At 45.9% G+C, this 23053-nt stretch overlaps 1 protein-coding gene across 5 annotated transcripts in view; it reads left to right on the top strand.

Annotated features, from left to right (window-relative positions):
• ntng2a (netrin g2a) overlaps positions 1-10794 on the top strand; it is a 19801-nt gene extending 9007 nt beyond the window's left edge. The window contains exons 1-14 of one of the 5 annotated variants that reach the window (XM_015019457.1): positions 469-963; positions 2442-2700; positions 2866-3011; positions 3100-3338; positions 3767-3939; positions 4019-4042; positions 6036-7688; positions 8112-8156; positions 8266-8340; positions 9394-9561; positions 9772-9915; positions 9991-10080; positions 10165-10335; positions 10554-10794. In XM_015019457.1, coding sequence (XP_014874943.1) covers positions 751-963; positions 2442-2700; positions 2866-3011; positions 3100-3338; positions 3767-3939; positions 4019-4042; positions 6036-7688; positions 8112-8156; positions 8266-8340; positions 9394-9561; positions 9772-9915; positions 9991-10080; positions 10165-10295 — 3360 coding nt within the window. In that variant the 5' untranslated portion in view covers positions 469-750 and the 3' untranslated portion in view covers positions 10296-10335; positions 10554-10794. Of the gene's footprint in view, positions 1-465; positions 964-2441; positions 2701-2865; positions 3012-3099; positions 3339-3766; positions 3940-4018; positions 4043-6035; positions 7689-8111; positions 8157-8265; positions 8341-9393; positions 9562-9771; positions 9916-9990; positions 10081-10141 lie in introns of those variants that run through there. The other 4 variants (XM_015019456.1, XM_015019459.1, XM_015019458.1 and 1 more) reach the window with 4 other exon arrangements.
• Positions 10795-23053: the final 12259 nt, after the last annotated feature.

The following is a 23053-nucleotide window of genomic DNA, read 5'->3' as shown; positions in this document are numbered from 1 at the left end:
TGGTGTAGAACTAGATGGTGTAGAACTAGACGGTGTAGAACTAGACGGTGTAGAACCAGGTGGTGTAGAACTAGATGGTGTAGAACTAGACGGTGTAGAACTAGACGGTGTAGAACCAGGTGGTGTAGAACTAGATGGTGTAGAACTAGATGGTGTAGAACTAGACGGTGTAGAACTAGATGGTGTAGAACCGGGTGGTGTAGAACTAGATGGTGTAAAACCGGGTGGTGTAGAACTAGATGGTGTAGAACCAGGTGGTGTAGAACCAGGTGGTGTAGAACCAGGTGGTGTAGAACCAGGTGGTGTAGAACTAGATGATGTAGAACCAGGTGGTGTAGAACCAGCTGGTGTAGAACCAGGTGATGTAGAACCGGGTGGTGTAGAACCAGGTGGTGTAGAACCAGGTGGTGTAGAACCAGCTGGTGTCTCTACCCTCCTGGTTCTAGTCAGATCTCCAGCTGCAGCTTCTGGTCTCAGTCTGACCTGCTGCAGGAATCAGAGCCACTAAATCCTGGATGAGTTTCTCTGGTCGGAGACTTTAGTCGTCTGGGCCTGAAATGTTCTGCAGCTGCTAGAAGGTCCACTGAGGAACTGTGGTTCTGACTGGTTCTGGTTGTTCAGTTTCAGATCCGATGTTTGCCTGGTGACCTCTGACCCCAGCCTGTCATGAAGACTCGGTCCAGGTAGAGGAGGCGGAGCCTGAGAATGAGGCAGCTGATGAACTTCCTGCCTGACTAACTCGGATGCACCATGCCCCCCCCCCTGCTCTTCATCATCTTCATCATCTCTCCATCCTCCTCTCAGCCCAGCGGCCCCTTGGACGTCTGCAGCTTGGGGGCGGGGCCAGGACGGCAGGCCCTCCCCTGTCAGCCCCCCCCCACCAACATGAAGGAGTTCATGCAGATCAGAGTCGACCCCCCTGGCATCACCTGTGGAAACCCCCCAGAGAGGTTCTGCACTCTGGTTGGTACTGCCCTCACCCCCGTTCCTCTGGGTGGTCGGGTTCTAGTGGGGGTCGGGTTCTCCACCAGAGGCCTTCATGGTTCTGGTCAGCAGATGTTTCTCCAGGGTGGGGCTCCTCCGGCCCCCCAGGGTCCAATGGCTGCAGCTGAAGGAGGAAGGCGGAGTCCCCAGAGAGAACCTGCAGAATGACCTTGTTGCTAGGCGACAGAGGGGGCGTGGGAAACATTTTCTGTTTGGATCTGAAATGAAGTCATGGAATATTCCTTCCTCTGATTATTTTAATCTTTATTTATTATTGATACTGGAAGTAGTCAGCCGGGGAGCTCCTGCAGGGCTCGGCGCCACAGCTTGGACACCACAGAGACGCCGTGAGACCCGCTGTCTGGCTAATTGTCCCCGTGGGACTTTCATGTTTGAATTATTAATAAATGCTAAATACACTCAAAAAAACTAAATGTTAATGGCAAAAGGTGAAAAAAAGTCAAACAAAATGTTTTGTTGGCTCAGAAGCAGCGGCGTTGCATAGCAACAAGGTCCTCGGTTCAAACCCTTGCAGTCACTCTGCAGGTTCTCCGTCTTCAGTCCAGGAACTCCGGGTCAGAGTGTCTCTGCATTGCCCTGTGATGGACAGCTGATCCTCCATATCCTGAGTCACGAGGAGACCATGGACAGAGCCGCATGTTTTTATGTTTTTGGCTCTAATGGCCTTTATTTGAAAGTAGTCCGACAGGAAAGAGGGTAATGAGCGAGGGTGAAGACGTGTCGGCAAGCCGGGAATCGAATCTGCGACTAAGGCCTCCATACTTTGGTCATGCTTTGCCCCTGCGCCACCACAGGGGCAGAGCCACATATGACCTGGCCTTGGTTCTGGTTCTGACCCAGTCCATGGTGTGACAGTTGGCACCAGCAGCCTCAGGGATTAACTCATCAGATTAGAGTCGGTGTTAATCTGCCGGACCAGAGAGGACCAGAACCCGCCCATCTGACCAGAACCCACATGTTGGGTGGTTCTGATGACCCACTGGTCCTCCATCTTTCCTCTTCGTATCACTTCATACCGGTTCTACAACCTACTTCAGTCTGTCTGTAGGGGTGTGAGACTGGACCAGACCTGAACCAACTGGACCCAAACTCACCTGACCCAGTCACCTTAGCAGAACTGACTGGAACCGACCCAACTGATCCAGTTGGTCCTCAGTGGGTCCGGTCAGGCCCGGTTGGTCCTCTGTCTTTAGTGTTAAAATAAAAACCAGGCCAGTAGTTTGGTAGTGGGAGCTTCAAAGTCTTTTCACAGACTGACAGTTGACCCTTGACCCAGAAGTCGTGTCATCTGACTGACTCTGACAGAGCTGGAAGAGACCGGGTCGGACCTAAAGAAGTCTGAGTCCCTGAACCCAGCTCTGCTCTTTCTATAAACAGAAGTAATAAACAGAAAGTTGAAGGTCTTCCACCTGATGCCTTGTTGGATGTGTTGGCAGGAGAACCCATACCTGTGCAGCGACGAGTGCGACGCATCCAGCCCTGACTTGTCTCACCCTCCTCAGCTGATGGGAGACAGGGAGAGGGGGGGGCTCATCACCTATTGGCAAACCATCACCTGGTCCAGGTATCCTGAGCCCCTACTGGCTAACATCACTCTGTCATGGAACAAGAGTCTGGAGGTGGTCGATGATATCATCATTACCTTTGAATACGGGAGACCGACCAGCATGGTGCTGGAGAAATCCATGGACAAAGGTAACCTGTCAGCAGTCACTCAGAAAAACCAGCCAAAGTTCAGCACCAGTTTCTAGTGAGGATGTCAGAGATACACAGAAGAACTTTGGGTCGACACCAGGAAGCAGCTGAAGGCTGCCAGCTGGTAAATGTTTCCCCCGATACTGAGTTGCTGTTGTCCTGCAGGTGCAACATGGCAGCCATATCAGTACTATGCTGACGACTGCCTCGAGGCCTTCGGCATGTCACCTAAACAAGTTTCTGACTTGGCGCCGACCAATCTAACCCGGGTCATCTGTACTGAGAAGTACTCCCGCTGGGTTGGGGCCAAGGTGAGTAGCTGGACCTGACTTATGTTTCACTGGGACAATAAAATCTCAGGAAAGTCTTTGAAACTCTGTTGACCTCAAACTGCTCCAGGAAGAGAAGAACGTGGTGTTTGAGGTGCGTGCCCGATTTGGTGTGTTCGCTGGGCCAAAGCTCATCAACATGGATGCCCTTTACGTCCGGATGGAGACGATGAAAGGTCTCAGAGACTTCTTTACCTTTTCCAACCTCCGTCTACGGCTCCTCCGCCCCGCGCTAGGAGGAACCTACGTCCAGAGAGATAACCTACTGAAGTACTTCTACGCCGTTTCCAACATTGACGTACCTGCCAGGTAAGCAAACTCCTGAACTTGCTTACATTTTAGAAACATTTGAGGCATTCACAGACGTGATCAACCAAAAGCCCACCGGCAGCAACCCTCAACTAGGCGTCACGTTCTGTACATCTGAAAGTCCTCAGCTATGTTACAAACACATGACCACATGCTGTTGGCGACGAACAACCACACCAGACCTTAATGATCAGGTCTGGAGATGTGGTGGGGTTAGGTAGGGTTACGTCCAACCCCGGGACTGGGCTCAAGTGGGGTCAGGTCCGTGGGGGACGTGGTGGATCTTCTGAAACTTCAGCAGGTTTTAACAGATGTTGAGTTTCTCACCACCAAAAGGACAGGCAGGTTCCCAGAGAAGAGATGTGGTTAGGGTCCTGGATTGGGGTCAGGCCTCTCTGATTGGTGCTCCATGCTCATCTGTTCCTCAGGTGCAAATGCAACCTGCATGCATCTCAGTGTGTGCTGCGGGATGCCACCCTGCAGTGTGAATGTGAGCACAACACTGGTGGACAGGACTGCCAGCGCTGCAGGGGGGGCTTCAGGTCCCGCAGCTGGAGACCGGGATCCTACCTGCCCCTGCCCAGAGGCGCCGCCAACACCTGTACGACCCCCCCACACACACTCATACATAGACCCACACCAGGTGACACAGAACTCCATCCCTACCTTTTGTTTCCCAGGTGAAGCAGCAGGAAGCGCGGTTGGTAAGCAGCATTCATCGCTCGTTTCCTCACCTGTCTGCTCTACTGTCAGTGTTGCATCATTTTTTTTAATCATGTTGTTTAAAGGATTCATCCATTTTATTATTTTTTAATCAATGCAGCTAAACTCACTTTACTTGCCTGTGATTTTCTTTTGTGTGAGATTTCTGAGGCTTCAGCCAATCGGCTGAATGGTTACAGAATCCTGACTTCACCATGAGAGAAACACCTGAACCTTCATGACTCCTGGGAGTTAAAGCACCAGCAGATGGTGGAGTTTAATCTGTTTTAATGGTTAATCACCTAACTCACACACACACGCCTTTACTCAACCTCCACACCAAGCTTTAGCACCAGCTTTGCAGCTGGTGCCTGACATGCCGTCAGTAATGACTTTGAGTCTCATTAAAGTTGCATTCTATAACTTTAAAAGTTTTACATGTTTGTTAAAAATGTCGCCATGACGATTTAATATGAGACATAATCTGAAAAAAATTAGCTCTTCCCAGTGCTCCCCATTCCAACTGCAGAAATACACCACTCAGTTAGAAACAACCAATCAGAGCCAGAAAGGTGTTGGCGTTGCCAGTCACCTCATGTACGTGCTGCTCAGACCCTCTGTCTTCCTCTCTGCTTCTCTACAGCTTGTTCATCACAACAGAGCCTGCCATGAATGCTGAGGCTAGTTAGCATAGCCACCTATCACAGCGGTTTTCCTGAAATGGTAGGTTATTTCTGTCCCATAGCACATTTAGGAGCATATACATGAGGATGGTTCACAGCACCAAGACCCGCCTCCCGGCTCTGTCTGACTGTTTTTGTCAGTGCATTTCTTCAGACGCCACTAGAGCCTCAGGGAGGATTATGTGTTATATGAAAGAGACATGGCGACAGTCTCAACAAATGCGTTAAAAAAAACACAATTTTTTAAAAATAAAAGTTACAAACTGCATAAAACAGTTAGTTTAGTCACCCATAAAGACCATTTTCAGTCATTTTGAACAGAAACCTCTAAGATGCAACAGTGGCAGAGATCAGACGTTAGATGAGACAGTCAGTGGTGGCTGTAGAGCTGCTACCTCAAACCTCTGGACTCTGCTCTCCGTCTGCTTTTGTCCAGAAGCGTTTGGGTTAGAAAAACATTAGAGGTCAGAAAAGATCTCTGCAGAACACAGACGGGAGCATTATTACATCTCCTGACAGAACAATCCAAGCAAGTCCAAGGTCAGGCAAAGAAAGGTGGGAGAAAACATCCACATTTCAGCCGACACCTGGGACTTGGAGGAGATTAAGAGTAGCTCAGTGACGCCACCCTTTGACTCCACTTCAGACTTCTCCTGTTGTGCAGAAATTGGTTTTGTTTCCATGGCGGAGGAACTTGGTTCCTCTGTTAACACCTGCACCAACATGCCACAGGTTAAAATACGCAGACTAACAGAGTTGGTGGTAGAAATTATACTGTAAAAATGATTCGTATTTCATAAATACAATGGTCACTTTACAGATCTTTAAAGGTTTGATGATTGGCAGATTGTTTGTCAGAGAATCTCCTCCAGACTGAGGATCAGCTGCTGTTGTCGGGAGAAGCTGGAGGACTTTCTCCAGCTCCTCAGAGAACCTGATCTGTGTCGAAGGATCAGAGATATGAAGCCAAAATATTACTGAAAGAAGTTCATGTGTGAAAGTGTGTGGTGTTATATGTTGGGGTAAGAGTGCCATCTCTCTGCTGTTACCTGTACTTGATGTCATCATCACCTTTTCAGGTGTGAAAATGACTCAAAGATCAATTTTGTGCAGAAGGAGAAGATAGGGAGAAACTGGACCTAAACAGGGACGGAACGGCTCAGTTCGGCCCACGAACCAACACAGTTCCCCTAAATTAAGACACCAGGATGGAAATGAGACTGGAGAGCTCCCAGTTTAATGTTCTGCAGAGTTCAGCCAGAATTTGTAGAGAACAAAATCACTAAGAGTCATCACTCTTCTTCTCTGACAGCAGCTTCTGATGGACCAGATGGAGTAAGTGACATCACGACCTCTGCCACTGACAGCAGCACCAAGCCTGACCTGAACGCTGCTGTTTGGACATCGCCCACTCTGACTGACGATACTTTCACTGGCAGCTCAACTCTTCCGGACAGAACCACTTCCAGCCCCTCTACCACCACTGACAGCATTTTGTCCATGTTTTACTATTCACTGACTACGTACACAACCACAGGAAGTGCTCTTACTCTACCAGGTGCAGCCAGAAGTTCGATTGCCACTGACCCACAGACTATCACTGCTGCAGAGACAAGTACTGCCACTGATAGTCCAGTTCCGACTGATAACCCTGTATTTGGTAGGACTAGCACTATATCCATGACTGACATGAGCAGTACTACAAATTCTGTCATGGCCGTAGATGTCATCAGAGCATCTGACAGTAGTACTGTAGTTTTTACTGCTGTGAGTAGTACTCGTAGTGCTAGGAGTGCTGGTGTAATAGGACTTCCTGCAGACATCCGTTCACCCATCAGTACAGCCCAGGGGAAAGTTACCAACAGTCCCAGTAGCACCATTAGCAGCTACAGTGTAGCCAGTAAAAGCTTCACAATCTCAGCCAACACCAGGGATTTGGAGGAGTCCAAGAGTAGCTCAGTGACACCACCCTCTTACTCCACCTTTTCTGGGACTGGTAATACCAACTTGGTGACCAGTGTCATTCCACCTTCTGTTGGTGTAGTGTCATCAACCAGGGCCCAGAATCCAGCAACCATTCCAGAAATCACTCCACCCAGTGAACAGCTGTCTTCAGGGGACGCTCTGTCAACTGGAACTACTCCAACCTCTCAGGAAGGAGACGCTCCACCTTCAGCCGGAGTTGACGCTACGTCTGTTTCTCCAGATATTCTAGTCAATCCATTGCCCCCTCAAACTGTCCCATTAGATGTAGCAACTCTTCCTGAAGAAACTAAACCCATTTTAAAAGCCCAGAGTATGCTTCCTCCTGTGGAACCTCCTGAAGATGTTCGCCTTTATGTACCTTCAGTTTTACCACCTTCAGACGTTCCACCAGGCGGCCTGTCATCTAAAACTCAAGAAACTGCAACTGATTTGCTGTCTTCTGAGTTACTTCTGCCAAAGGAATCTCCTCCTGTAGGATCTACTTTGAAAATACCTGCAGAAGCATTATCCACTAGAGATTCTGACAGTTTGATGGCTGTACCTTCTCCTGATTCAGTTTCAGATATACCTTTTTCTGATTTCCCTTCTCGTAAGAAACCTTCAGAAACACCTCCTCCAGATGTAGAGTCCTCTAGGACTCCTGGCGCTTTGACAGATGCACCCCTTCCCTCACTAACTCCACCTACAGCTCCCCTTTCAGCTCCTGGGGCTGATGTAGAGCCATCGGCTCCTTCTGGGGGAGAATTGGAATTGAATCCAGGTTTTGAAACCTTGGATCAATCTAAACTCAGTGCTAATCTAGATGTGGACGAATCACTACAAAATCCAATGCCTAGTTCAGAACAAGCATCCGTTGGTGATCCTGCAACCCAACAAGAAGAAAAGTCTTCTGGGGTGGAAGTAGCTCAGCCATCCGAAGAATTGGCATCTGGGAAAAAGGAGTCTAAAGAAGAAAGGACAGATGAAAGAGATATGAAAGGTATAACTGATTGCATTAAAATATCTCTATATTCAGATAAACTGATCAGAATGACAAGATCAGGAACCTTAAGATTGTTCCAGTCTAAGAAAATGTCATAAAATGATCTACTATCAGCTTAGCGCATTCATGACACAAGTTGTAGCTTGAAACACTATAGAATCTCTGCATGGATCTCTTATTTTGAAGTCCAAAAGGAAGTACTTCACGCTCTGCCAATTTGCTTTGACACAGTTTACTTCTGCTTCCTTAGAGGAATCCTCTGGTTTCCACTCATTCTGGAAACAGACAGAAAAGAAGCAGTGTGTCAATGATGCCTGGTTCCGGTTATTAAACATGAAGGCTGTTAAGAACTAAATATGAAGTTCAGTAAAATAATTACCAAATAATTTAAAACCAACATTTTTTGTCTGTTCACAAAAGGAGTCGCCATTTCCAAAGAGGAGGAGAAAGGCTTTGAGAAGAAAGGTACTAACCAACATGGCTGCTGCTTTTATAAGATATCATCATGACTGGTCAGACATCTGACCCTTGATCTGTTGTTGCCATGGTTACTCTGATTACTTCATGTTTTAAGCAATCCAGAAGATTCTGATTCCAGGAGGACCAAAGTCCACTCAGCTGTCCAAAATCATTTACGTCAACTTCCAGGGTAAGACCAGCTCCCTCCCAGATCCCCCAACAGGAATCCAGAAACACGGTCCGGTTCTGGATCCAGTCCCAGATTAGAACTTCCTCTGCTAAACATCTAAAATGGATCAGAACCAGCCGGTTCTGATGTTACTGGACCCAGCAGTCAGACTGGACTTTCCAGAACCGTCCTGGTTCTGGAGCACAGATCTTGGTTAGGGTTAACCCTAAGCCAATTAATGACACTTCAGAACTCGGCTGCCAGACCCCTAGAGCGGTTCCTCTAGAGCAGGGGTCCCCAAAGTGGGTCCTGGAGGCCCGGCATCCTGCATGTTTTATTCTCTCTCTGGTGGTAACAACCTTCTGAGCAAGTCAACATTCTGCTTAGGCCTCTAACGATCCATCATTTGTTCCAGGTGCGTTAAACCAGGGAGAGAATAAAACATGCAGGATGCCGGGCCTCCAGGACCCACTTTGGGGACCCCTGCTCTAGAACGATTCCTTTAGATCAGTTCCTCTAGAACGATTCCTTTAGATCAGTTCCTCTAGAATGATTCCTTTAGATCAGTTCCTCTAGAACGATTCCTTTAGATCAGTTCCTCTAGAACGATTCCTTTAGATCGATTCCTCTAGAACGGAGCAGTTCTTCTAAAGGGGTTCTTCTAGATCAGTTCCTCTAGAACGGAGCAGTTCTTCTAAAGCGGTTCTTCTAGATCAGTTCCTCTAGAACGGAGCTTTTCTTTTGGAACAGTTCTTGTCGGCTCAGTGAAATCCAGAACCCTTCCTGAAGGCCAGCAGAGATTGGACTCATTTCTATGAATAATTCTATTTATTTCTATTTATTTTTTTGTTTCCTTATTAATATTCATAAATCTTCTGTTTCCATTTTCCTCCATATTTTCTTTCATTTCTTTTCCTTTTATTACCAATAATTATTTGACCATATCATGGTTTGTCTGTTAAATGTTTTAAGAGATTATGTTCCACTTGACCCTATAAATAAAGTTTTACTGACAGTGGGCGGGGCTTCAGGTGAGTCCAGGCTCTAATGTGTGTGTGTGTGTGTGTCCTCCAGACTGCGAGTGTAACGGTCACTCCAACCGCTGCAGCTATATTGACTTCATCAATGTGGTGACGTGTGTGAGCTGCAAGCACAACACACGAGGACAGAGCTGCCAGTACTGCCGCCTCGGTTACTATAGAAACGCCTCGCTGCCACTGGACGACGACAACATCTGTGCGGGTCGGTACCACCAAACGCATCGACCCGGTCTGGGTCTCTGACATCATCAGCCGGCCGGCAAAATCACGCAGAGAAAACAAGAGTAGATCCTGATGGGTGGCGCCACCTGCTGGTTGATTTATGTTTAACACCCTACGACAATGAGACTAGTGCTAACGCTGATGAAGCTAATGCGAATGATGTTAATGCTAATGCTGAGTGTGTCCTCAGAGTGCGACTGCGACCCGGACGGCAGCGCGTCTCCTCACTGCTCTGACTCCGGTTTGTGTCGCTGTAAAGCTGGAGCCACCGGGCGGCGCTGTGACTCCTGTGTGTCTGGGTTCACCTGGCGAGGAGGCGGAGCCGGGTGCACAGGTACACTTGGTGTTAGCTGCCTGGGTGCCTAAGCTATGCTAGCTGATGACTGATGAACTCTAATCTGTCCCTCAGAAAACCTCTGCGACTCGGAACGGCTGCTCTGCCAGAACGGTGGCACCTGCGTCGACTTCCTGCGCTGCACCTGTCCAGGCAACTCCACAGGTAGCTGTACAGCTGTATGACGTCACAGCTAGGTGTTGCGGGTGGGGTCTGACAAGAACAGGTGTGTTACATTTGGGTGTGCAGGTCAGTTCTGCGAGCAGAGCGTCTGCACGAAGAAGAGTGGCTGTACTACGACCTCAAAGGGCTCCTCCCCATCGGTGACATCACAGCTTCACCTAGTGACCTTCATCCTAATCAGCTACACCATCAGCTGACCATGCCCCGTTATAGACCACACCCACTATGACATCACAGGTGGAATAAAGATAATTGGTCCTGATTAAAAGCTTACGACCTTCATTTTTTCTGCAGTATGACAGGAAGTGACATCACGCCATTATTCTCAGACTGTTGCACCTGTCAGGTGACTCTTTAGTGTTGAATAGCAAAGAAAACATCGAAAAACCAAGACTGAATATATCTCACTTCCAACATGAACACTACATTACCCAGAATGCTCCTGTGTCCCACAGCGGTGAGAAAATGGGGCGGTGCTGCGATGGTGAAGGCGGAGCTTCAGCTGCTCTGAAACACTTCCTGCTGCTGGCGATGCGCCGATGATCCCAGGAATCCATTCCTCTGTGGACGGATGAAAAATGTCACAATCAGTCCAAAAGTTACAGAACAGTAAGCAAGCAGGAAGGACATCGGCATTTTTAAACCAACAGTTATTAATTTCCATCTTTTTATTAATAAACAGATTCCAGGAATTAACAATCTCCTTCAGATTCTTTCATTACTGATCATTTTAATCTACAAGTTTGGTCAGATTTAACTTTAGACAGTATGTAAACCTCTGATTTTGAACTCATTTTATGCTAAAAAATATAATTTATGCTGAACTTTAAACAATTATGACATGCAAGGGCTCTTTAGGTCAGTGACGTGCGGTCAGGAGAGGCAGGCAGAGCCTCACCTGCTATTTTCACCCTGTGGTTTGTACTATAAAGTATTTATTTTTCAGTTAGCTTAAAAAATTATTTATTATTTTTTCTTCAAAACTGCAGAATTTTCCCATTTTCCCATTCAAATGTTCTGAAGTGCAGCAGCTGAGGCAGCAGGGAGCCTCACCTCACCTGGACTGATCAACCTCTGGCTCACCGCCACTCAATGCTCCTCCTGTCTGTACGCCGCCAATAAAATGGTTAAAAACATTTAACATAGGAACTTTTTTTTAATTAAATGAACTTTGTTACAGTAAACAGCACTAGAGGGAGCTGTGGCCTCCAGTATGTGAGCCAAGAGGTGACAGGTGGTGAAAACCGAAGGGCATACAAGTTTTTGACCACTGTGGTGAAGTCATTGTTAACACTGTTGCCATGTATCCTGGAGTAATTGCATTTTGTTCACAAATGGTTTCATCTGACTGGAATAAACTAGGAACTGAACAAGAAGGAAGATCTCTGGGACTGACTTCACACTCAATCAACAGGAACAACGTTAGCCGCTCAGCGCGACACAACAAAGCAGCAACGCTCAGCTAGTGTAGTATTAAACTACACTAGCTGAGGAATATGCCAAGGGAAGCATAAATTAAAACAGAAAGACAGAAAATGACAGTCAAAATAGTCTTGCATAAAGAAAATAATAGTATGAATTGTGACAAATGTGACATAGAGCCTCATGTTAAACTGAATTAACATAATAAATAATCCAAAACTCCAAGCTGATTGAAGACCATGTTGTTGATTTTGCTTTTTGTTTAGTTGAAGGTTGAATTGTAAATTGATTGAATTCAATTTAAAAAACTGAAAAGTCAGTTTTTTTTCCTGTCTGGTGAAATTTAGCCTTAATAATTAATAAATTGATAAAGAAACTCTTCAAATTCATCTTTTCATTTTGTTGAAATCCAAACAAGACATTTTTCCAATATAACTGAAAACCTGATGATAGTTTTGAGTCAACAAAGTTCCAAAAATGTTGCCAAAATCCTTTAGGATGAGGAAACAACCAGAACAAACGAGTGACCGACTGGACAAACAGTTTACATCAATGTCAGAGTTGAACTTCTGTAGATGCACTTTAACAGGACAGATTTACTGTACGAGTTTAAAAGACAATCTTTTATCTGGTTAGTGAGAAGAAAGTGATTTAGGAGCAGCCAGGTAAATTTCCAGGACATATTAATATGAAAGTGATTCCAATATGGTTCAACCACAGGAGCAGAGGTCACTTCCCTCTGGAACTGGGAACAAATCGATTTATTATTGTTATGAGGAAAAGGGTTAAGACGTATTTTACCAACAGGAGAATGACATGGGAGGACGATAACCGACTGTTGGCTTCTGTCTGAATAACATATCCAGCGGACCCCCATTTGGTGCGCTGGATAATGGATTACTTGACCAACAGACCACAGTTCGTCAAGATGGCGAACTGTAGGCCCACCATTCTGACCAGCAACATAGGGGCTCCACAGGGCACGGTTCTTTCGCCCCTCCTCTTCACCCTCTATACATCTGACTTTAAATACAACTCAGCTACATGCCACATGCAAACATTTTCGGACAATACTGCCATTGTGGGGTGTACAAAGGAGGGTGGAGAGGGGGAGTACAGGAGCCTGGTGAAGGACTTCGGAGCATGGGGCCACAGGACAAACTCCAACTGAACATCTCTAAAACAAAAGAGATGGTCCTTGATTTTCACAGGATGCCCCTCTTGCCTCAGCCTACCATCATTGATGGCATTGAGGTAGAGGTGGTCAGAACATATAAATACTTGTTCTGGACAATAAGTTGAACTGGTTTTCCAATACAATGTGTACAAGAAAGCACAGAGTAGAATGTACTTCTTGAGGAGACTGGCCTCCTTCAATATGTGCTCTAAGCTCCTGTACATGTTTTACAAGTCCATTGTGTCTACTGTCATATTCTATGCAATTGTTTGTTGGGGGAAGGGGGCAGTGCAAGGAAGAGGGACATACAGAGATTGAATTGCCTCATCCGTAGAGCTGGCTCTGTGGTCAGTGTGAGCCTGGAGTCTGTGGAGACAGTGGTGGAACAGAGGACACTGTCTAAACTCAGTTTAGTCCTGGAGAACACAAGCCATCCCCTCCATACTGTCCTCTCCAACCAGAGCAGCTCCCGCAGCAACAGGCTTCTCTCACTGGGATGTTCAACTGAGGACTAAAAACTCCTTTGTCCCACAGGCTATTAGGCTTCACAATGCTGTGATTTCTGGGAGGGAAACAGGAGGGAGATGGGGTAATTAATATTTTAATGTATTTAAGCTCTTTACTAGACCACTTTTTAATGTATGTATATTGTGTACCTTTTATAGATGTTTCTGGTTGTACGATTTTTAATGTTGTGTGGATCTGAATTAATGTGTGAGCAACAGACAACCTTAATTTCCCTAGGGGATTAATAAAGTTTTACCTTACCTACCTACGTCTGTAGAAACGGCACCAAAAACTGTAGCGTTTCCTCCAGAAGAGACAGGAAATTGAAACTTGGAGAGAAATTTCTCATCACTGTTAGACAATTGGTCAACCAGAATAATGTTAGGAGCAAACCAGGAGTCAAAAAATAAAGTTTTCTTCTTATATAAAATGTCCTTATTGTTCCAAATGAAATACCGGCGGAGAGAAGTTGTGCTGTAGACGAGTAACCAGGACGAAAAGGCAGATGAAAGTTAGAGAGTCTGGTTGGGAGTTATATCAAAATTACAAACTAAAATGAAATTCAGACCACCAAACTTAGAAAAGTTTGGTGGTCAAAACACTGACGGATCCATCCATCCATTTTCTTCCTCTTATCCGGGTCGGGTCGGGGGGGCAGCAGCTTCAGAAGGGAGGCCCAGACTTCCCTCCCCAGCTACTTGTTCCAGCTCCTCCAGGAGAACCCCAAGGCGTTCCCAGGCCAGCCGAGAGACATAGTCCCTCCAGCGTGTCCTGGGTCTTCCTCGGGGCCTCCTCCCGGTGGGACGTGCCCGGAACACCTCACCAGCGAGGCGTCCAGGAGGCATCCTGACCAGATGCCCGAGCCACCTCAACTGGCTCCTCTCGACGTGGAGGAGCAGTGGCTCTACTCTGAGTCCCTCCCGGATGACCGAGCTTCTCACCCAATCTCTAAGGGAGAGCCCAGCCACCCTGCGGAGGAAACCCATTTCGGGCACTTGTATCCAGGATCTCGTTCTTTCGGTCATGACCCAAAGCTCATGACCATAGATGAGGGTGGGAACGAAGATCGACCGGTAAATCAAGAGCTTCGCTTTTTGACTCAGCTCTCTCTTCACCACGACGGACCGGTACAGCGCCCGCTTCACGGCAGACGCTGCCCCAATCCGCCTGTCGATCTCCCGCTCCCTTCTCCCCTCATTCGTGAACAAGATCCCCAGATACTTAAACTCCTCCACTTGGGGCAGGACATCCCCCTTTGACCTGGAGAAGGCATTCTACCCTTATCCGGCTCAAGACCATGGCCTCGGATTTGGAGGCACTGAGCCTCATCCCAGCCGCTTCACACTCGGCCGCGAACCGCTCCAGTGAGAGCCGCAGATCACGATCTGATGAAGCCAAAAGGACCACATCATCCGCAAAAAGCAGAGATGCGATCCTAAGGCCACCAAAACGGATCCCCTCGACTCCTCGGCTGGTCAGAGATTCTGTCCATGAAAGTAATGAACAGAATCGGTGACAAAGGGCAGCCTTGGCGGAGTCCAACTCTCACCGGAAACGAGCCTGACTTACTGCCGGCAATGCGGACCAGACTCCGACACCGGTCATACAGGGAACTGACAGGATGTATCAAAGGGCGCGGTACCCCATACTCCCGGAGAGCCCCCCACAGGGCCCCTCTAGGGACACGGTCGAACGCCTTCTCCAAGTCCACAAAACACATGTAGACTGGTTGGGGAATTCCCATGCACCCTCCAGAACCCTGCTGAGGGTGTAGAGCTGGTCCAGTGTTCCACGACCAGGACAAAAACCACACTGCTTTTCCTGAATCTGAGGTTCGACTATCCGCCGGACCCCTGAATAGACCTGCCAGGGAGGCTTAAGAGTCTGACCCCTCTGTAATTGGAGTGTTGTAGAAATTTTATGAAGGAATGAGAAACTGTTTCAATAAGTGGAGAAAGATTAATCTTTGTCTTTAAGTTTCTTTATTCGAAGGCAAAAGCGTTTAAAGACCTGTCTCACTGAGCGCAGTCAGGAGAAGAGCCCTGAACACATATCACATCATTATATAGTCACAGCAAGACAAAGACCCACCCAAAGTGATTTTATCTCTACTACCAGATGGACCACAGAAAGATCCTGACCCCCACCTCATGAACTATCCCTCACCTCTTGGAGGAGATGATTTTATGGCAGGAAAGAGAACTGATAAGGATTTCAGGAGGAACTTCTAATTCTTCTTTGTCAGTTAGTCATGGGTTCAGGTCAAACAAGGTACAACACATCAGTCCTTAAGACAATTACCAGATCAAGCATTTTACCCAAGATGTCTTCAGGTCTCTTCTCCTATCACGGCTGCGGAAACATCTAAACATTATCTGCAAACTTATTTAATGGAATAACACATCTTACAGAAATACAAAACACAGCAGATATAATCAGTAAATAAATGGTAAAAAGTATCATCAGTTCCATCAAAAATGAAATAAGACTAAAAACGAAATTTTCTATCACAGGAGCACATCCTCCAGTCCCCCTTTTTGAACAGGGGGACCACCACCCCAGTCTGCCAATCCAGGGGAACTGCCCCCCAATGTCCATGCGATATTGCAGAGTCGCGTGAGTCAACACAACCCTACAGCATTGAGAGCCTTAAGGAACTCTGGGCGGATCTCATCCACCCCCGGGGCCCTGGCACCCAGGGGCCCTGCCACCGAGGAGCTTTTTGACCACCTCGGCGACCTCGTCCCCAGAGATTGGAGAGCCCAACCCAGAGTTCACAGGCTCAGCTTCCTCAACAGAAGGCATGTTGGGGGGATTGAGGAGGACTTCGAAGTATTCTGCCCACCGGCCCACAACGTCCCTATTTGAGGTCAGCAGCACACCATCCTCACTATAAACAGTGTTGGTGCTGCACCGCTTCCCCCTCCTGAGACGCCGGATGGTGGCCCAGAATCACCTCGAAGCCGTGCGGAAGTCTTTCTCCATGGCCTCTCCGAACTCCTCCCACGCCCGGGTTTTTGCCTCAGCGACCACCCGAGCCGCATGCCGCTTCGCCCGCCGGTACCCATCAGCTGCTTCTGGAGTCCCACAGGCCAAAAAGGTCCGATAGGACTCCTTCTTCAGCTTGACAGCATCCCTCACCGAAGGTGTCCACCAACGGGTTCGAGGGTTGCCGCCGCGACAGGCACCAGCAACCTTGCGGCCGCAGCTCCGATAAGCCGCCTCGGCAATGGAGGCACGGAACATGGTCCATTCAGACTCAATGTCCCCCACCTCCCCCGGAACGTGTTCGAAGTTCTCCGGAGATGGGAGTTAAAGCTCCGTCTCACAGGGGACTCTGGCAGATGTTCCCAGCAGACCCTCACAACACGTTTGGGCCTGCCAGGTCTGACCAGCATCCTCCCCAACCACTGGAGCCAACTCACCACCAGGTAGTGGTCAGTGGACAGCTCCGCACCTCTCTTCACCCGAGTGTCCAAGACATACGGCTGCAGATTCGATGAAACGATGACAAAATCGATCATCGAACCCACATGCCCACATGAGCGTTGAAGTCCCCCAGCAGAATAATGGAGTCCCCAGGAGGGGCACTCTCCAGTACCCCCTCTAAGGACTCCAAGAAGGGTGGGTAATCTGAACTGCTGTTCAGCCCATAAGCACAGACAACAGTCAGAACCCGTCCCCCCACCCGTAGGCTGAGGGAGGCTACCCTCTCGTTCACCGGGGTAAATGCCAACGTGCAGGCACCGAGATGGGGGGCAACAAGTATGCCCACTCCTGCCCGGCGCCTCTCACCGCAGGCAACTCCAGAGTGGAAGTATGTCCAGCCCCTCTCAAGGAGACTGGTTCCAGAACCAGAGCCATGCGTAGAGGTGAGACCGACTGTTTCTAGCCAGAACCTCTCAGCCTCACACACTCGCTCCGGCTCCTTCCCCACCAGAGAGGTGACATTCCACGTCCCAAGAGCCAGCTTCTGCAGCCGAGAATCAGACCACCAGGGTCCCCTCCCTTGGCTGCCGCCCATAACACAATGCACCCGACCCCTTTGGCTCCTCCGACAGGTGGTGAGCCCATTGGAAGGGGGACCCACGTCTCCTCTTCAGGATGAGCCTGGCTGGGCACCATGAGTAAAAGGCCGGCCACCAGGCGCTCGCCATCGTGCCCCACCTCCAGGCCTGGCTCCAGAGGGGGGCCCCGGTGACCTGCGTCCGGGCGAGGGAACGCCAGATCCAAAGTTGTTTTCTGTTATAAGGGGTCTTCAGGCAGCACTTTGTCTGGTTCCTCACCTAGGACCTGTCTGCCTTGGGTGACCCTACCAGAGGCATAAAGCCCCAGACAGCATAGCTCCTAGGATCACTGGGACACTCAAACCCCTTCACCACGATAAGGTGGCAGCCCAAGGAGAGGCTGACGGATTCAATTTATTTTAAAAGTATTTTTCAAGATAAAGAAAAACAGTTAAGTTCTCCGTTTTCATATGAATTCATTAGAGTAGCTTTTTAATATAGTGAGTCTTATTCTTCCACACAAAATTAAAAAGCAGTTTGCAAATTTCTTCTTGACTTTTACTGTTGGTGTAACAACTTGCAGCATAAATGAGTCTGGAGGCCTTCAGCCTTCGTAAGCAGAGAAACATCTCTAACTAACCACTGGTTAGTCTTTTTTTAGTCTTTGAATTAGCAAGTCAAAGTTTAGAGAGCTTCTTTGTGATATTTATTCCTAAATAAACGTCATTTTTAACTGGTGTACCTTCAACTGAGGCCATGGAGCCGTCCATAATGGACATTATTTCACATTTATAGGGTTAGGAGAAAGACCGGAGGCTTTGGAGAAAGAGATTCGGCTCTGATCCTTTAAAAATAAAGCAGCATCAGTAGTACAGTGGTGTGATCATACTTACGAGGCCGGATGGAAAGGATTGGAAAGCAAGTGTGGAAACATTCCAGTAACAGCTCTGATTGGGGATCAGAAACTAGCAGCAGCAAGAAATTAGATCCCCCAGTGTCATTTATCCTATCGACTTAAACCTGGGTGACCAGATGCGAGTTCTCAGATGGGCCGCCTTTGACTCAGATTTCATCCCCAACCAATTAGACTCCAGTTTTAAAAACTGGTCACAGAAAGGAATAACTGCACAGTGCAGGATACTGGACAAAAATACACTACCAAGCTTCCAAACAACAAAAATATGATTTAGAAAAAGGGGACTTCTTTAGATATTTGCAATTTAGAGAATTCAAACATTAGAGAGTTCAAACATATTGAAAGACTGTATCTCAGAGTCTAACAAGATAATTTAATTGGTCTCATAAACTTACTACAGGCCTGGCAAAATCACTATTTCCAAACTTTATCATGGATTGTTGAGATCCCTGGAAAGGAAAGTCAACAGATTATGTTAGGGAGGTAGAGATGGATACTGAAATATTTCAAGATCAGTGGGGCAATATGTGTGAATCCGCTGCTTCAACCTCCTCCTCAAACTATTGGCAAGATTTCAGTTGGAAAAATTAGTTACGTTTTTTTTCAAACACCAAAGCAGCAGTTTTATAGAAACCCCGATGCATCTAAATGCTGGAGGGGATGTGGGGACACAGAGGCAAATCACTCCCATATTCTCTGGTCCTGCATAAAGATCAAGACTTATTGGAAGGATGGTTTGGGGAATATTGAGTCAATTTTGGGTTTTAAACTCCAACAACCCACCATGTTATTGCTATTCCTGAGGGTCTGAACATGAGTGACAAATACTTATTAAAAATCTTCAGTGCTACAGCCAAAAAACTGATCACTCGGAAATGGCTTCAACCTGACCCACCAATGCTAAAGGACTGGCTGGAACTGGAGGAAGAAACCCACAAAATGGAAAAGTTAATATTCATGCTGAGACGGCAACCGGACCTTTACAAAAAGAGATGGAGCAAATAGACTGGATTTCTAGAGAACAATAACTGAACCAGGTCTCTTATCCTTTGTTACCCTAAATCAGTGTTTCTCCACTCTGGTCCTCAGCCCCCCTGCTCTGCATGTTTTAGATGTGCCTCTATTCCAGAACAGCTGATTCAAATGATTGCATGACCAGCAAGTACTGCAGAAACCTGTTAATCACCCAGAGATACAATCCAGGTGTGTGGCAGAAGGGAAACACCTAAAACATGCAGGACAGGGGGGGTGAGGACCAGGGTTGAGAAACACTGCCCTAAATGCTGCTCAAAAAAAGGAAAGTAAATCTGTTTGCTGTTTCATCCGGTAACTGTTCATCTTTGTCAGAATGTAAGTAATTTCTATTGTCGACAGTTTTGTTCTGTGTTCTGTATGTGATTGATAAATGAAAAACAACCAATAGACATAAAGTTAAAAATAAATAAAGCAGCAGCATCTGCCGGCTGTGTTAGAGTAACCAGCAGCAGTGATCCCTTTAAAGGACCAGATACGGGAGACGGACCGTCTGGTTCCTCTGAGAGGCCGAATCCAGGAGCCGATTCTTAGTTTGATGGAGCTGCTGCTGCTGCTTTGGTACAAGGTTTTAATGACGGCAGTAAAGGATTTCCCAAACCCAAACTTATCCAGACTAAATAAGTAAACTCGTGTTTGACCATATCAAATGCTTTATAAAAGCCTAAAAATAAACTAAACAAAACCAATATAATGAACAAGATCAGGATAATGTAAAATATTCCAAACAAACCTTATATTATCTGTAATATGCCTATTTGTCATAAAACCGGATTGAGTTTCATCAATAATTGAATGTAGGACAGATTTTAATGTTTTAGCAACAACTAATGCAAATATTTTGTCATCATTGTTAAGAAGACAAACGGGACCCAGTTATCTGGTTCTGGTATCAGAGTTAAACCCTGAGCGACAGCAGCAGGGAGCCGAACGTTTTCTACACTTTCACTAAAAACCTGCCAGAGAAAAGGAGCGAGGTCGAACACAAAGTGTCTAAAACCGTCGATTCCTGGGGATTCGTTGGTTCTGACATGTGAGCATCCAGAAAGTCTCACACAGAGATTGGCTCATCTCAGCCTTCCTGTTCAATATCAGAGATCTGATTAACTGTTCCACTGATCATCAGGGCATCAACTGAAGCTTGACAGACGTTGGAAAGATAAAGTTTCATAAAAGGAACTACCATATCCAGCTACATCATCCAGGTTATCTGTGACAGGTTGTTAATCTGGTAACTGAGCTACTGACCAAATGATGTTTTTCTAGGTTAAAAAGTAATGAGTGTTTTGTTCTCCGTCTTCTAACCATTTTCTCCTTGATCTAATAAAAGCTCATTTACTCTTATTAATGTAAAAATGATCCAATTTAATTTGTAATTCAGTTAATTCTTGTTGTTCAAAGTCATTTAAATCAGAACTGAGCGAGTTCAGATATTCTTGATACAGTTTTGGTTTCCTCAGCTCTTTGCTTTGGCCTTCTTACGACCAAACTTTGAGAAATTTACCAGATTACAATTTAAAAAGTTCCCAGTTAAGACCATAAAGATTACTAGAATGTTTTTTGTCTGAAAATGTGATAATTATTTCAGTAACTTTATGGTCTGTAAGGGGAGAAGGTAGGATGTTAACCGTTTCCTTGTTGACTGAATCTGAGATCAGTCAGAAGTCTGTCCTAGATGGTCGAGATCAGGATTTATTACTGCAGGTAAATAAATAATCATGTAGACGTTCAGTTCTCCAAATATCAATTAGATAAAATTTTTCCACGAAAAATTTTATCTAATTGGGTTAGGGTTCAATAAATAACGATGGGCTGCATTTTGTCGCTAAGAAACATAGAAAAGTTACACAAGTAACCGTGAAAGAGAAGCTAACGGTGACTCCTCCATCCGTTCCAACCACAGCTCCATCTCAGTGGCACGGATTCAGCAGGACGTTGGATCTTTTTCATTGCGCTCCACATGTTTTTCAACTGAGTTAATTTTCTTTTTGACATCTTTAATTTCTTCTAACATATTTCCCAGCTTTGTTTCTAAAGCATCACTTCTTGTGTCGATCAGGTTAGCAAGCATAGCATAGCATTGACCCCTTCTTGGCAACAGGAGGCTTACTTGGGAAAACCGGGCGCGGCGGGAAATCCCATTCGCCAGCCCCCGGTTGAAGAACGCCAAGAGCCGCTCCAACATAGTCGTGGTCTTTTTCCGCAGCGCAGGTTTTTCTAACTTGTTGTGGTCACTGGTTCTTTTTTGGGCTGTTTCAGGCATCTTCCTGAGAGTAAGATAATCTTACAAAGTAGAAAAGTTCTTAACTGAGCGCTTAAACAAGAACATGCAAAGTAGGGTATTAGTATTGAGAGCACGGCGCAGAACCTCTAACTCTACCGCCATCTTGGTGGCTCCACCTGTATGGCAAGCCGTTTTAACATAAATTCGGTTTCGTCTTACTATCCGTAGTAGCTATCTAAAAATGCATTTTGACTATCCGGAATGGTAATTTAAGATATCTGTATTTACATTTTGACTAGTAAGAATAATAATTCAAGATATCTTAAATTATATTTTGACTAGTCAAAATTCCTTTCAAGATATCTCAAATGACGTCACTGGATCTGTCATTTGACGGGACACATATCCGTAATTACGATTTAAGATATCTTCAACACAATTATGACTAGTCAAAATTACAATTTTAGATATCTGAATTAAGAATGACGTGGAAGCCCCTTTGTGGTGTCCAAACAGTTGCCTGCAGAATTTTATGTTTCCTGCACAAAATTGTCAGTAAATGCCACAAATTAGAAAGAGCTCGACAATGTTGGAAATGCGGAGATAGCAAAACTTCATAAACTATAAGACTGCTTCTGATGTCTGCGAAGAATTTCCTGTTTATTCATTTCTGACGAACCAAATGCAATCAAAAACAGTTTTGAAAAGCTAAAATTGTTATCGCCAAACAATTTTCAACAGGAAAGTGGCTCATTTTCAAACATCTTTTTCGTTTTCTCTATTTTTCATTGTTTTATTAAACTTTCAATTTGCTACGTAAGTCAGGGACGTTTAGACTGGACAGAATACTAATTCAAGATATCAGAAATGTCATTGTGACTAGTCGGAATGTCAATTTAAGATATCTTAAATAGAAAAGCTGAGTAATTCAAGATATCTCCAATTCATTTAGAGATATCTTAAAAGGAATTTTGACCAGTCAAGATTACAATTCAAGATATCTTTAATTTAGTTTTGTCTAGTCATTATTTGCTTTTAAGATATCTATAAATTTAGTTTTCACTAGTCAAAACAAAACTACATATCTCCTATCCAAAAATACATTTAAGATATTTCAAAGCAGTGCATAACTGTTCCAAAAGAGGGTGCTGTTGGTACCACCGCAATGCTGACATGTTTGTCCTGCCGGGGACACCGTAGTGCAGGGGACTTTTGTCCGCGAACTGCTGTGTTCCTTACGGTGTGTTTACTGCCTGTAAGGTAAGCAGCCCGTTGTAAAATAAATATTACATTACTATACCGAGATATTTCTATTGGTTCAGATTCCCAGTTAAGCACAAATTACATTTTCTTTCTGGTGATGTTTGATTGTTTTGTAAAAAGAAAACGGTTGAATGCTGACAGTGTGTTTACTACGGTGACCGACAGGTGCAAATGCGCACCAAAAGAGAAAACATGCAAACAAAAGAAAAGACACACCCCCGAATCAAATGCAGCAAACAAAAAAGAAAACACCCCCGAATTAGAAAACACCCCCGAATTAGAAAACACCCCCGAATTAGAAAACACCCCCGAATTAAATGCAGCAAACAAAAAAGAAAACACCCCCGAATTAGAAAACACCCCCGAATTAAATGCAGCAAACAAAAAAGAAAACACCCCCGAATTAG

Source organism: Poecilia latipinna, unplaced genomic scaffold (assembly GCF_001443285.1).
Source record: "Poecilia latipinna isolate Pla-1442-1.1 unplaced genomic scaffold, P_latipinna-1.0 Scaffold2437, whole genome shotgun sequence".
NCBI classification, from domain to species: Eukaryota; Metazoa; Chordata; class Actinopteri; order Cyprinodontiformes; family Poeciliidae; genus Poecilia; species Poecilia latipinna.
This window is presented reverse-complemented; position numbering and strand designations above follow the sequence as displayed.